The 16,094-nt window shown below is 33.6% G+C and overlaps 1 protein-coding gene across 2 annotated transcripts in view; it reads left to right on the top strand.

The window, feature by feature from the left end:
- Positions 1–16,094, top strand: part of nompC (no mechanoreceptor potential C) — a 603,429-nt gene that overhangs the window by 486,446 nt on the left and 100,889 nt on the right. For both annotated transcript variants that reach the window (XM_081759152.1, XM_081759151.1), the window contains exons 11-12: positions 4,325–4,582; positions 7,806–8,222. In XM_081759152.1, coding sequence (XP_081615278.1) covers positions 4,325–4,582; positions 7,806–8,222 — 675 coding nt within the window. The remainder of the gene's footprint in view (positions 1–4,324; positions 4,583–7,805; positions 8,223–16,094) is intronic.

Genomic DNA, 16,094 nt, shown 5'->3' with positions numbered 1-16,094 from the left:
AAAGAAAATATTTTTTAGTAAGTTAACCATGTCTACACGTTAAAATAGTTGAAAGAATTTAAACAAATTACCCACCTTGTTACTATAATTTGCCTAACTGGTTGTGCATACTTGGGAATTTATCATTATACGGGTGCTTAACAGTATTTGAGTTTGATCTTCTTCGAGACTTTTAAAACCATTTATACCTATACAAATGCAAAGTCAAATAAATTGAGTTCCATAAGCAGGTGTTCCTTATGAATAATTTATTAATACATTTTCTATAACATATGATTCTAATTTTACGCACTGTCAAAAGTCATGCTTGAATAAGGTAGCAAACTGAAAATAATAATAATAATAATAATAATAATAATAATAATAATAATAATAATAATAATAATAATAATAATAATAATAATAATAATAATAATAATAATAATAATAATATGTGTGTGTATTATGCTAAAAAAAAAGACTGTTGGTTTCGTTTTAGTATATGAAAAGCCCGCCCTTCTCTTCATGATTCCCCCTAGAAAAACTTGTTGTCTGCGACTACCACCAACAACCACTGAAACTTTCAGTTATTCGTTAGGATAAGTGTATGTTGAAACATTAAAGTGTCGAGAATGTAACATTAGGAGGAAATAAAGCTCTGTATCAAATTTCATATAAATAATTGATTACCCGCAAAGTAATATATTCTGTCTTCTCTCAAAATTGAGGTTGGTTACTAGCCTGCACGCATTGAATATGTGTGTCACTGCATCTAATGTAATAATTTAACCAATTACGCGTATTTTGAGTCTAAAAACATTTTGGTACATAGCAACTTGTATACAAAAGAAATCTTAAAATGAACGGCTAGTTAAGTCATCATTTGCGAAATATGTTGAATGTAAGTATATGAAGAAAATGTTGATTCTTTTACTGTTAGCAGGGGCGAATTGGCCATAGTGGAGTTGTAGAGCTTTCCACAGGGGCCAATCCATTACAATTTCAAGGGGCCAGTAGATCTAAAAGACTTTCAGACGGTACAATATGACAAAATCAAAAGATATAGGTTATATCTGTAAAACATTTTTAAAATGTAGGCCTATTGAACAGTCAAAATACTTGATTTCCAATTCAAAAATGGATTCCTTTCCTGAGGTAGGAATCACTTCGTAAAATTCACTTCAGAACTTCATAAACCTTGCTAAAATATATAACAGCCAGCCAACTCCGAAAAGTTTGTTTTGTATGAAGTTGAAAATGAAGAGCTAAATATACAAAAAAATCTTCTATAAAACAGTAGAATACCTATACGATTGTGACGATTGTGTGCTAAAGGAACATTGAGAATACTAAGCACAAAGTAGACCTATCTCGAATTGAATATAGCAATTGAATTTACAAGAGTGTATATTCCTTAATTTTATAAAGGACCAATTTAAAAATATAAAATTATAAAAAATATCATTGGATAACAAAAAAATATAGGGGCTATTTTTTTAAAAGGGGCCGGTTGGTGAAATTGTTCCACAGTGAAATTTTCATCCCAGTCCGCTCCTGACTGTTAGATTTTTTAAAAAAAATATTTAATGTTAAAGAACGCTGCTTTCTACTTTAAATCTTTCCTACGGTTTGCTGCCGTTCGGGAGCATTGAGAATATTGGTATCTTTGTTACTTTTATTTTAACCCATTGATTTCTATGGGAAATTATTATTCTGTTTTATTTAACATGAACGAGGATTTTTAAGGGTTTGATTTTGCTTCTTCAATTCTAGAATTCTAGTTAAATGTCTTGTGATTTTTCAAAATCAACATACTTTAGGAATATACAAAAATTTGAATTAAAATCTCATTATTATATTTATATTATATTATATTACCTAGGCATGTTATATTATATTATATTTATATTTATAATACCCTTCATTTAACCTTCTCCTCTGTCCAAGGCTGATCTTTAGTAGCTAGTTTAACAGTATTATGTTTGTATCATGCACGATGTATTGATCTAAATCTGTCTGACTAACTTAGGAACCAAAGACCTGCACACAAAAACTATTCCCACAGGTTTGTACAGCAGGTTAAGCTAGGCGCAGCCACGGGGTCCGAATCTCCCCCAAAATTTCCTAAGTCAACATACATTTGTTCTTAAATAAAACTATTTTAACAAGGAATTGATTGATGTAGCATTAATATTTACTTTATACTTGATCTGTATTCTTTCTCTTACAATCTAATTCTATCATTTTTTTTCTGAAAATATAAGTGGAAGTATTTACAATTACTTAGCGTCTTTTTGGGTGCAAAATAATACACTCATCAATACTATATAGACGTAGTGGCTTGTAGTATTCGTTCCTTCCGAAAGCTTAGACCCCCCTAACAAAAATTTCTAGGTACGCGCCCAAGGGCGCCCATGTTGTGGGGTCCAAGGGGGGCAAGTATAAGCAACGTTTCAAATATAGTTTCAAATTTTGCTGTAACTAATGTAAAAATTCTATTAGGTTTTCGATATTCCCAAGTACAATTTCCTCTTAGGGGGGGCGAACGCCCCACCTTGCCCCCCTGATGGGGGCCCTTGTACGCGCCTGCATATTACTATGCCAATTAGTTTGTTCCTAATCACATGAATTCAGTGGACGGCAAATAGACCTTTCAATACTCGCAAACCCACACCCTACACTAGTTTGTTTATTTGTTTGTTTGTTTGCTTGCTTGCTTGCTGATACAGCACGTCTAGGTATACCACCACGCCAAGTTGATCCAGATCGTATTAGTTGTGTGAATGGTTTTTGTTTTAAAGAAATTAGACTCAAAAGTTTGACCGTCTATAATTCGAGAACCTACGTGAAACTGCACAACATAATATTTCACATGTTTTTTTTTACAAGTCAAAAGTTTACCATCATGCCAAACTTGATCCCGATCGGATAAGTTTGGAGTATTATTTTATATTTTCGAAACTATGACTCAAAATTTGACCAAACCATAACTCAGGAATGTAATATTTAAGGGTCTTCTTTTTTATAGCAGATGAATGTATAGCACCTAGCCAAGTTTGATCCCGATCGGATAAGTTCGGTTGAACTCTTACGACGATATATAGTGTCGATGTTTTAGGCGGGAAATCAAATTAAGGACAGAAATTACATATATTACAAAATTCAATTTTGACAAAAGTAATGTATATTTGAATAGATATTTGAACTAAATAAATTGAAGGATGAACGCAAGAACAGTCCCTGATTTAAAAAGAGTGTAACTTTTACATCAAAACTGCTATTCTGCTCAAACTTCCGCAGTAGTTGTGTAAACTCAAGAGTGTTTCGGTGGTGTTAATTGAATTACTAACACGCTTTGAAATACATGAACTATCATACAGAATGAGCTATAAAAGCAGTACCTAATTTGAAAAGGGCATAACTTTAATACCAAAAGTACTACTCTGCTCAAACATTCACAGTAGTCACCTAAACTCAAAAAGTTTTTGGTGGTGTTGATTGAAATGACAAACAGGCTATGTGAGCGCCATCTGTTGCGCGGAAACCATCCAAACGGTAATTCAGTTCCACCCAAATCTTGTGAAGTGACACCAATGTATTGGAGTTTATAGCTGCACTGACACATTCCTGACGATCATTCAGGGTTCTGAGTAGTGTAGATAGACTAGATTTATCAGATCTTCACGAACGCATTAGTGCAGCTATAAATTCCATTACAACAGTTAACGCTGTAACAAACTTTCATATACAGTTAAGATAGATCTTTCACAGATGTCAGTGGTATGACATGATCTGTGCTTCACGTACAGGATTTAATGTTTCTTAGATATTGTAAATTATAAAATTCGCAAATAACATTGCTTTAAAGCCTGTAAACAAACAATGAAATGTTCGGCCAATAGTGGCTATAAAATCCTTATAAACATCTAAATATGAAGGCCAACTAAAGTGTAGGCTTCATAATGATATACATATTACTGTACCTATGTATCTATGATTCATTTTGTAGGCTTGTAAGTTGTTGTCCTTGTATACATTGATGCTTTCAATCTTTCTCCAAGACATAAGCTGAAAAAGATACTAGTGTTATAGGGCACTCACTATGTGCCCATCTTTACACATCTTATTCTTAAAGAGGGTGTAAACATCTGAGGATTTTCTAATTGTACTACTATCATTTAGAAAAATAAGCAACTTTAACCATAGGTGTAACAATTTTGGTCCTTTGATATTGTCTTTACGCCACTATAGATTGTATATCTTTTATATGAACTCAAGAGAAATACAGATATACATATTTCTGTACTAACTTTACTTTCTTTCCTTATTTTTACTTCTTCTATAGAAAGGAGAAACACCTCTTCATTTGGCATGCCGAGGGTGTCGTGCTGAGGTTGTCCAGTATTTAATCAATTTTGTACGCGACCACAAGAGCGTTGAAACCGCCACATCGTATGTAAATCAAGTGAACGCAGATGGCGCCACCGCTTTACACTACGCAGCCCAAGTGACGAAGAACGAGGTGGAAAAGCCAAACGAAGACAAGATGGTCATACGCTATTTGCTGGAGGCAGGAGCCAAAGTTTCGCATCAAACTAATACGGTAAGTGCTTCAAATAAATCCCTGTTAATGAAAATACTCCTCTCCACGCTGCACAGCAGAGAAAATAACCACTATGATCACGTGCGGATTAGGCCTTAGGATTCACCTAAATCTTTCAGTGACATACGCTAGCTTCATGCATATTTGTATGGACTTACAGGCGATATTCCATATACATGACAATATTGCTTTATAGCATTTGATATTCTAGTCAATATTATAATAGAAAAAAAATGAAATGAAATCTTTGAGTTTTACGTCCCACGGTTATGCCGGTTAGGCTAAAGGAGACGGTGATTATGAGAGATGAGTGAAATGGTGGAATGAAGAAAGTGGGAGGAAACGGGAGAACCCCGAGAAAACCCACGAGCACGGTGTTTGTCCACCACAAAGTTCACTTGGCGGGGGCTGGGATCGAACCCGGGACCCCAAGCACCAGAGGTGAACGCTCTACCACTGAGCCACCGCGCCCCCCAATATATTATAATAGACACGGACTATTATAACAAATACAGGCAGCCTGGATAGCAACTAATGCTTTTCACTATGTAAAGTAGGTGTGCGCAATTTCACTACCTAAGCTTTGATTGATCGTAAAATCGTGACCATTGGTATGATAAACATAATGATTATATATATATGTGTATGTGTGTGCGTGTGTGAGTAAACTTCATAGTTTTTGCTAAATGTTATAATAATTCAAGTAATTAATTCAGCTCATTTTCCAATCAATGTAAACAAAATATTTGTTATTACTAGAGACCGGATGTTAGGCAAAATGCCTATTCTTTAATATTAAAGATAGGATCAGAAATATCGTTTTAAAGTTTATATGGGGGGTTATAGTTTCGATTTAAGCGAATTTTATTTTGCCTATTTTGCCTATTTCGACCTTTACTGCCTAAATAATTGCTTTAGTGCCTAATATTGCCTATTCTATGCCTTTTCTTCAAAATAAGCCTTCATTGGGAAAATATATAATTTACGTAACATAATACACACATATTTACTTATATTATGTGTTTTAAACACAAGTTCGTGGTACGTTACAATATGTATACAGGATGAACTTCAAATATGTTCACATACTTCGGGAGGTGATTCGTGACATGAAAAGATAAAAGTCCTCTTGAATTTCACGAATCATCATCTGAAGTATGTGCGCACCTTTATGTCCCGTTCCAATTGTCAGGATTCGACTTCGATTCCAATTTGGCACCCCTGTCACTCGAACACGACGCAGAATTTGACAACATGCAACAGCACTTTTTGTCTTCTTTTCATGTCACGAATCACTTCCCGAAGTATGTGCACATCTTTCAGATTCACCCAGTATGTGCAATGCATAACATGCCTCGTTTTTGTATATACAGTAAAAGAAGATATTATTTAACAAACAAGTGTGTTTCTATATTCTTTGAACATTATCTATGACTTGAATCTATTTTTTAATGGTATTGAGTATTTATCTACATTGTTTCGAGTTACATTTTAGTGCCTATTTTACTGCCTATTTTTTAAATTTTAAGTTCCTATTTGCCTGCCTATTTTCCAAGTTTTTAGTGCCTAAACATCCGGTCTCTAGTTATTACATTAGTAACTGTGTCACCTCACCGTTACTCTTGACTCTTTAGAATAAAAATATGATGCTTAGTCCATTAGGATCGTTTCTAAAAGAAACATAAGTACTTCAAAAAGACAAGGAGGAATTAAATAGCTTGATTGCAGGGTCCAGAAGAAAAAAATGAAAGTTCAAAATTGTTTAAGCGGTGAAAAATCACTTTAAAGTTGAAAAACTTGTCAAGAACTCGCACTATTTGAACATTTTTTACGTAAATATCTATGAACCCACAATTCCTTTTCAATATCTGTTTGCACTCTGCAATCCTTTAACACTGATTTGAATACTGGTTGAAGCAATTGAGATATCCTATTATCTCAATTGTTACTATTCAAAAATAAATAAAATGTCGGTCTTCAAAGTAGGTAACGAGAGAATGTAAGGGAAGTTTAACAGAGAATGTTGTCATACATTACTTTAGGAATTTATGTTTGAATTTTGTCCAAATTTTGAATATGAATCAATTAAATTGTTTACACAAGTGTTTAGGAGTAATTCTTTGTGTATGTCATTGTTAGAAACAACAATAGATACAATATGGTACTTAACAATGTGAACTTTTCACATACAGTATATAAATTAACAATTAATAAATTAAGAATTTATTCCAACAGAATAAAACCTATCAACTGCTTCAGATTGATAACTAAGATATACTTTTTAACATCTTTTTTAACTCGTTTAACTCAATTTTCTCGAAACTACGCATAAAAGCATCACCGTAACCATATCATACCATATCCAATCACAAATTAGAATATTCATATCAAACTATCACCGTAATTATATCATACCATAACCATATCCTAACTTAACATATATATATCATACTATTACAATAACCATAGGCCTATAATAAAATTAGCAGTATATAGATAAATGAACAATTTATTCCAACAGAATTAAACCTATCAATTGCTTCAGATTGACAGCTAAGCGTTTTACTCGATTTTCTCCAAACTATGCACAAAAACATCACCTTCACCGTATTATACCATATCCATATCATAAAGTAACATATCCATCATACTTTCACCGTAACCATATCACATAAATAAATTAATAATTTATTTCAACAAAATAAAAAAGTATCAAGTGCTTCAGATTGATAACCAAGACATACATTTTAACATTCTAAAAAATAGCTTTACTCGATTTTCTTGAAACTATTCATGAAAGTATCACCGTAACCGTGTCATTTTGATCTGCTCGCTGTGGTTTATTGAATTCATATGTTTTCCCTTTGGACAATATTATAGTTAGACAAAAGTTAAATTTAAATGTTAATTATAATTTTGGTCTGTATCTAATCAGCCATGCTATACACTATCATCTTTCTAGTATCATAATGAAAAGTTACTTAATTATTAGAGTATACTTCCATGTTAGTTTTACTTTCTGATAGATGATATAGTTATCGTACACGTTCAATTTTTAAATTTTTGAAAAATTCGTTTCCCCGATTCTTTTCGTAAACTACGCTTGAGAATTCAGTCACAAAACCATTTTGTTTAGCTTAACCTATATATATATAAAATTGGATTCGTTGAGCGTTAATAATATTGTAGAAAAAAAACTATATTTTTGTATCTTCCTTTCTAGACGATGGAGACGGCGTTCCATTTCTGCGCTTTGGCAGGCAACAACGATGTGCTGACGGAGATTCTCTCCCACATGACAGCTACAGAAATCCAGAAGGCTCTTAACAAACAAACCAACATCGGATGGACACCTCTTCTCATCGCCTGTCACAATGGTCACATGGAGATCGTGACTACGTTGCTGCAAAACCATGCAAGAGTGGACGTGTTCGACAATGAAGGCAGATCTGCGCTGCACTTGGCCGCGGAGAAAGGATATCTGGAAGTGTGTGACGCGCTGCTGGCTCACAAAGCATTCATCAACAGCAAGTCACGAGTTGGATTAACTGCGCTTCACTTGGCTGCTATGAATGGTTACACGCATCTTGTGAAGTTTCTCATTCAAGATCACAATGCTGTTACTGATGTCCTTACTCTGGTAACGTACTACATATTTAGTAAAAAGTAATCTCAAGTGATCAATCTAAAACTATATTAGATTATTTTACAGTCTAGAGAATGCATGATAATTTTATATCGTCTTTACATATTTAAAAAAAAAACTGTGTTAGAGTACTTACGAAGTTATTCAAGGACGGCTCTTTGAGAAGTCGCATCGATAAAAATTAAAATTTTATCTCTAGAAATCAAGGATAGAGACATATTTTTGTAAGCAACTTTAGAACATTAGGTAAAATTTTCTTTTTTCATTAGATTGTAACAATAAAGCTATTTTCTCCCGATGTAACTTCCCTGAAGACCCATTACTGAAATTACCTACAATAGCTAGTATTTTGAACAAGTCCTACCACAAAATTTTCACTAATTCCTTAAAAATTAGGATCATCCCACCAATTTTGAGTGATTTTCCATCCCATTGTCTCCGTCAGCCTACAGAGCATAACGTGCCATGTAAAAGTAGAAAAACTTTGTTCTATATTTTTTCTTACTTTTTTCCTGTTCTAACACCTATTCTGCCTAATAACCCTTCTAACATTTTGACCACATTTTGATCTTATACCGCTATTTAGGCAGAAAACGAATTCCGGGTTTTGCTTAATCTTGTGAAAAAGGAATATTTAGATTTCAGGAAAATTTAACAGTAATTATCTTTCCGATAATTTCAGTAGGTTTTCAACGCTCCTTGATTTTCGTCTATCATTTCAGAGTGCCTGAAATTTAATTAGTAATCACGGACAACCATTGGTTCATTACGACTATATCAACGCGATTTTTACTGGTCATCTGTAACTTCACCGTTATTTGTTCACTGTATAGAAAGTTTGAGTTTGTGCCTAATTATAGAATTAAGATTAGGAATTAGCTTACTGGGCTTTTGACATCTATGGTCATGTAAGCCCTTCACGTATGAGGGATGACGTCAGTTGGTGATCACACTATCAGAGGAAAGGAAAGAAGAAAGGATTGGGAAAGGAAGGAAGTGGCCTGGGACCTGTATGTTAGGTACTATCCTGGCATTTGCCTGGTGTGAATGAGGAAAAACCCAGAAAAACCTCACTCAGGACGGCTAGCCTGGAAAAGCTTTTAGACTTTTTCACCAAGTGTCACCATCGGGAATCATACCCGGGACTGCTCGCACCAAAGAAGAAACCGTTAGCGATTACATTTCGCGAGGAGACGTTCTTAATTATACTTTCAATTATAAAAGAGGAATAAATATAAAGAATTACGATAGAAACTTTCTCAAATATACAATATTAGCTAACTTGAACAAAAGCACTAAAAAGCAGAAAATAATTCGTTACTATTGGTTTTGAAAGATTTTGAAGTCTGTACCAAGCCAAGCAAATTAATGCCTGTAGTTTGTGATTTTATGAGGTGTTAATTTGTTAGCTTGGCACAGACTTCAACAATTGTTATAGGTAATAGTAATAAATTATTATTATTATTATTATTATTATTATTATTATTATTATTATTATTATTATTATTATTATTATTATTATTATTATTATTATTATTATCTGCTTTTCAGTGCGGTTTTGAAGTCGGTTATTTTTCTTTAAAATTTATTTAATTTTTCCACACGTTCGTTACCCTTAATAGTTTAGTTAATACCTAAATTAGAATTAGGACGCTAATCTTTTATAAAATGGGTTAGCCTATGAAGCATGTGACCAAATACATATCCGCTCATACTAAGCATAGCTACGTTTTTATAAATGTTCACATTTCAACTCTAAATAGGGTGGGGGGGGGGAATTTAGTAAAATGTAATAATTTGCAAAAATGATACTTCGCAGTTCATGCGATTCGAACATTTTTGGAAGGGACCTAATTGCGAGCCTGCAACTAACCAGTAGTATAGTTGAAGACCACGGTTGCCAACGTTGGAAAACAAAATTATCGATTTTCGTCCCTAAAATTATCATATATTACAAAAAATTCAGGTATATTTGTTATGAATTTGTTAATTATAGAAACAAGTACAATACTACTAATAAAAGCAATAATATATAATAAATTTTCCTAGTAATCTTCAGTATCGAACTCCAAATCAGTGTTTTTAACTAAAAAAAAAAAAAAACTGCGGAATTCTTTTCGAACTATATTTGAAGAACATGTCCACTGTCATGTCTTGGAGATTCTTGGAAATTGTTTACAAGCCTCGCTTGCAAATAGATGCAAATGAATGACATATACACTTTTGTGTACAAAAATGCTAGGAAAGTCCATAAAACAGAATTATCTTTCCGCATCCTTGTGTTGCACCCATTGGATGCGAAGCCTATTACCAGTAGCGTCATTTCAGATTTGGCTTGGGGGGGGCATAAGTAAAATTTCGCGTTTTTCACTGACTTACAACTATTCTATTGATAAAATCTATATCAATCTCAAACTCAGGGGAGGCAAATGCCCCTCGCTGCCCCCCCTAAATGACGCCCCTGCCTATTACATTTTCAAGTGAAATATTAGTACTGTTAATTAATAGGAGCTCATACAGATGAATTGCAGTGGCACCTTCTTGTGCAGCTTCCACATTTTTATCACAATGAATTTGTAATAGCTACCACAAAAAAAATTGTATTTTCTTAATATTTTCATCGAAATATCTCACACAAACACATACATTTTTGTAGTCTAAATATCTGTAGACACATCGTTTATTAAACTGAGCTTTTGTTTCTCTAATATATTCAATTCCTTCAAATGGCGTTTACTAATGACATTCTTTTATCACACCTGTTGCCTTAGTTCTAACTAATTGAATCGTGTTAGCAATTTTAGAACCATTAAACACACTTTTAATTACACCTGTTAGATGATCTGCCGTGTTCATAGAAATATTGTGTTCCGCAAAAAAAAAAAAAAAAAAAAAAAAAAAAAAAGAAAAAACAGCATTATTTCAACTTGCTTACCTTGTGTATCCAAAGTGTGAGAAGTAAACGTGGATAATGAAAAATCGAGTTTTCTTTGAGCAAACCCTATACGTTTCACTGCACTTAAATGCTTTCTTTTCCTGTAGCTTGATTTTTTTTTTACTACACTGAACTCAGCAGTAAATTAGGTTCTGCAAACTTAACTTTACACCGGGCTTTATACACATTATCATTAACAGGCTCTGTCCAGTCCTCGAAAACACAGCATCAGTTAACCAGTCTTTTCTGAATTTTTATTTTAAATGTTTAAGTTTCAAGTCACCCCGTACTTTAGTTTCTTTTGTGGAGTGGATGGTCCTTCAGGATCTCTGTCACTTTCCATAGCTATTTTACATGTTCACATAAATAACTAGGAAAACATAAATTACATTGTATATTCCCACCTCCACATAAATATAATTGAATTGAAAAACTTGATGCAGGGTTGCCATTTGCCAATTCTCAAATCGTTATTGATTTATTTTAGTGAGAATGACTGTTAAAAACCTCAGTGTGTGTGTTTTATAATCCTTAATGCACACCTATAATTTATTTGCACATTCAAAAACTGCTAAAATTATCGTAGATTCATCTATTATCGCAAGGGTATTATCATTTACCGTATTAAGGCTTAAATTATAGTATATCACAATAAATTATTGTTTGGTTGGCAACCCTGTTGAAGACTTCTAACTACCCCCACGAGAACGTGGATGGACTCTCTGAGGAAAATTTACACAAATAAAAATTAGATAATCAGTATTTAATAAAAAAAAAATAAGGCAATTCAGTCAAAATTTCTGCGTGCGTTTAATAACAAGTTATATAAATTGAAATAATAGGACTAAATAGATTACATTTAATCACGGACAAACATTCTTTAACTGCACAGGTAATCTACTCATCTCTGCCTACCGCCTAAACAACAATTATTAGTTTAGGCACAGTGAGATGCTGCATATAAAAACTCAGGTCAGTTGTGTGTAGTTCAAGCTATATAATATGTAATATTTCACCATCGAGAAAAAAACATACTCGAATTACCTCGAATAAACATTGTGCTTAATCCTACGGGTAAGTAGGTCTAACTTCTAATAGGATATCTAACAAATAGATAAAAAAAATGTTCGTACTAAGTAATAGAAATTTCTAATTTTGTCCATGAATTTGCTGTTTAATAATGCCATACACATATAACCTTCTAACACACTTCGAAGTAAATACACCAATTGTATACGAGACCATGCTTCCAGCCAATCACAGAGCATCTTTCGTTTACTTTTTCAGTCAGTAGATTTTTTACTAACAGAAACTGAAAAATCTAACCAATCAGAGTTCCTCACCAATGGAAAAAGTGAAATTTCTATGATTCCTAATTTAAAATGCAATTAAAGTTGCATGATATGATATACAAAAATCAAAAGACGTTGAAAACAACTGCAATTGTCAGGAAAATAATAAAATAATTACTATTAAATTTCCTGAAATTCAAATATCATTATTTGTGAAGATTGAGCAGAACAGAAGTTCATGTTCTGCCTAAAAATAAGATAAGGCTAGAAATATGCTACGAAGCATTGAGGGGTCACTAGACAGAAAAGGAAGGAACCTTCTGAAAAGGTTGCTTTGTTAAAGCTGTCATTTTCCTGAGTTCTGAGTACTGGCGCAAATCCCTGGGGGATGAGGGTGACGTATCCCCTCCAATCTTGGAACTGGGGGCTGTCCCCCAAATAATCCGATTTGAAATTTGTTTTTAGGTGAGAAATGTGATGATTTGTGTCCGACTATCACAAAGGAGAATGAGATGAAATTGATGTCCCCCCAGAATAAGCATCAAATCTGTCCGCCTCCCAATGTTGAAGACAACTCTGGTCCCCTGATCCTCTACAGCATTGTTTTTCAACTTCATAAATATCTTGAACATCGCTTTAAAAATATGGAAACGTTCTTACCCGTACCCACAATGTTGAAGACAGATTTGCGTCACTAGTTCTGAGAAGCTATTCTCTTTGTCAATCACAGCACCCAAGTACCTAAACTCCCTCTAACTTCTCATTGCTTCTACGTATGTTGGCCCTATTTCCATCTTTTCGAACTCTATAACCAACATTTTGTTTCTTTTTCCATTCGACTTTCTTAACTTTCTGAATCAACAATTTATGGTATACCATCTGCAAACTAAAATGAATACCATTAATTTTGGTGCCTTATTTCCTTTTGTTTCATTAAGGATATCACCGCTTCTATTTTTAAAAAAAATGATAAACAAGTAAAGTAATAATGGAAATTCTCCTGATTTTTCCTTCTTTCCTACTTCTATTAATTTATATCTCAGTATTTTGTCCGTTATGGAGATTTAGAATTAAATTCCTGACCCCTCCCCCCCCAGTAGTCTGATTCTACACATTGCTTGAAACAGTACCATTAGTAAACATTATAAAAAGCTTTTTCTAAATCAGTAAATTTCAGATAATTTCTGTTAATTTCTAATCTTCTTTCTAGGATTTATCGTGGTATTACTAGTATCTGTTTATGTTCTGAAAGCATTTTTATCACTATCTAAAATTTGCTGTATGTAATGTTTAATTCTGTTTCTGTTTCTGATGATCAACAGAACTCTCGAAAAAATAAATATTTAGTTTAACGTCCAATTATCCACCAAGATTAAAGGAGACAGTGGCGATGAGAAATGAATGGAATGCTAGAATGAAGAAAGTAGGAGGAAACGGGAGAACCCAAGAAAACCCACGCATACTGTGTTTGTCCACCACAAAGTTCACTTGGCGCGAACTGGGATCGAAGTAGAGGTCCCACACATGAAGGTAAACGCTCTACCACTGAGCCACCGCAGCCCCAACAAAATTCTCGAGTTCATACATTTCTTTCTATTACTAAAATTCTCATTTTCGAATAATAGTTTTAAGATTTGAGGGTTTTGAGTGTCATAAACTCTCTCTGGCTACGCCAGTGATCTCAAAAATACTAAATTAAAAACAAAAACAACTGAATATATGCGTAATACTAACACATGGAGTTAAAGCGAGAATGTTAAGTTCCGTAAAGAGCATTTATTTATCTTGTATTCAGGTAATATTTCTTGTATGACTCAACATAATGGTTCTAGTGCTAATGGACACTTATCTTTCTAAGATAAGCGACGTCATCAATCAATTTGTTGCACCATAATAACAGTAATAACAAACTTCCAAGATTATTAGTTTTAGAACTGGTGGAGACATTATACAAAGGTCGTGTGACACAACTTCCTGTTCCAACAACACTGTTTGACGTGTTTTTAGTCGTTGCTTACAATGTCATGTTTTGCTAACCGTGTCCCAGAAGAGGATTACGTGACTGTAGCATTGCTTGCAAAACAGAAGTCAAAGAAAAGAAAAAAAAAAAACAAAACAAAAAAAACCGTCTTGTTCCTGCTCTTTGGTTACATTTATAAGGTCAGTACGTATTTAATGGTGCATTGCGAGAAGGGGTAGTGTGTCAAGGTAATCGATGATAGGTCATGAAGGTCACGACCTTACTGAATGGCGTGACTCTTTTCGTCTTAAAGAGTAGCGGACTGATTCACAGAAACGATTCTGTTGACTCATAGGGAAAAATCTTGTGTCATGTATACTCGAATACAATAGCAATTCTATATATATGTGGGCAGATTAACACAAGTTTATATCTCAGAAAAACACCCACATTACATAGATTGCTTTTATCTAATAACTTAGAAAGACAAGAAAAGTTGGACAACTTCAAAGAAACTTATCTGCCTTCCGATCGAAGAAGTACAAAAGCAATCGTCATTCAAATCCTCGGAAATCAAGATAAGACTTTTAAAACGTTGCCATCTAAACACCACACCAGTAACGACCAAAGGCAAAATAAAACTATAAAACATGTATGATTTGCTCCTTCTTTCCTAACGCCATGCTGACAGAGAGAGTTGACAATCATAATAAATACTTGTATTAGAACGTGAGCTCTAATTTTGAAAAAAAAAAATCATATTAGTGAGTTTTACGTGAGTGTATAGGAAAGGTGCCGAATATTGGGTACTGTTTAGAAAAAAAGGAATAAAAACTTTACCAACATATATTTCATCGATATCTTGGTATGCTAGATTATAATTTGAAAGTTTCGAAGTAATATTTTTTCTAAATAAATATTAAAAGAAATATACTTACACTTCGATACAAAGTGGCATTTTTATTAGTTCGGAAAAAGGTTGCCCAGTATTGGATAGTAAAGAGGGTCTTAATATCGGACGGAAATTAAATGAGAAGGATTTAGAGGAAACCACAATTAGAGAAGAATGTGCATTATTTTAATTATATTACATGATGTAAACATACACAAAACGTGAAATTGCAAAATATGTAGATTTACTTTTAACTAAACATTGTTCTACCAAACAGACAACTTTCTACATATGTAGATTTTCTGGCACTTAAACATGGTTCAACAAAAGAGACAATTTTGTAATAATGTAGATTTATTTGTAACTCAACGTTGTTCTACTCATCTGTAGTACGATCTACTAAGAAGTGCTGGTAAAAATCACAAACAAAGGATTTCCACGTTTTTGGATCAGTGCCTGAACATAGTTCGTGTACCCATTTAAGACATTGGATACATTGTATCCATCGTTCACCATCTTTGTCAAGTTTATACGGCTGTGAAAAAACACACATTCGTCATCCGCACTATCTTTGGCATCGGTTAAAATAAGAGAATTTGACGAATCGTCTGAAGAAGATGTTTCATCCATGATTTTTTTTTTTTTTTTTTTTTAAGAAGAACGCTTGTTTATGGTACTGCGTTGCAGCAACAGCCTGGAGCATAGCCTCAGATCCCACTTCTTCCTTCGAGTGATTTCTGTCATCTGTAATAATCGAAAGAATGACATCAGCAATACCGTTCCCTAA

Source organism: Thermobia domestica, chromosome 5, assembly GCF_964235325.1.
Source record: "Thermobia domestica chromosome 5, izTheDome1.hap1.1, whole genome shotgun sequence".
Lineage (NCBI taxonomy): Eukaryota > Metazoa > Arthropoda > Insecta > Zygentoma > Lepismatidae > Thermobia > Thermobia domestica.
Note: the sequence above shows the minus strand (reverse complement) of the source record. Positions and strands in the feature narration are given on the sequence as shown.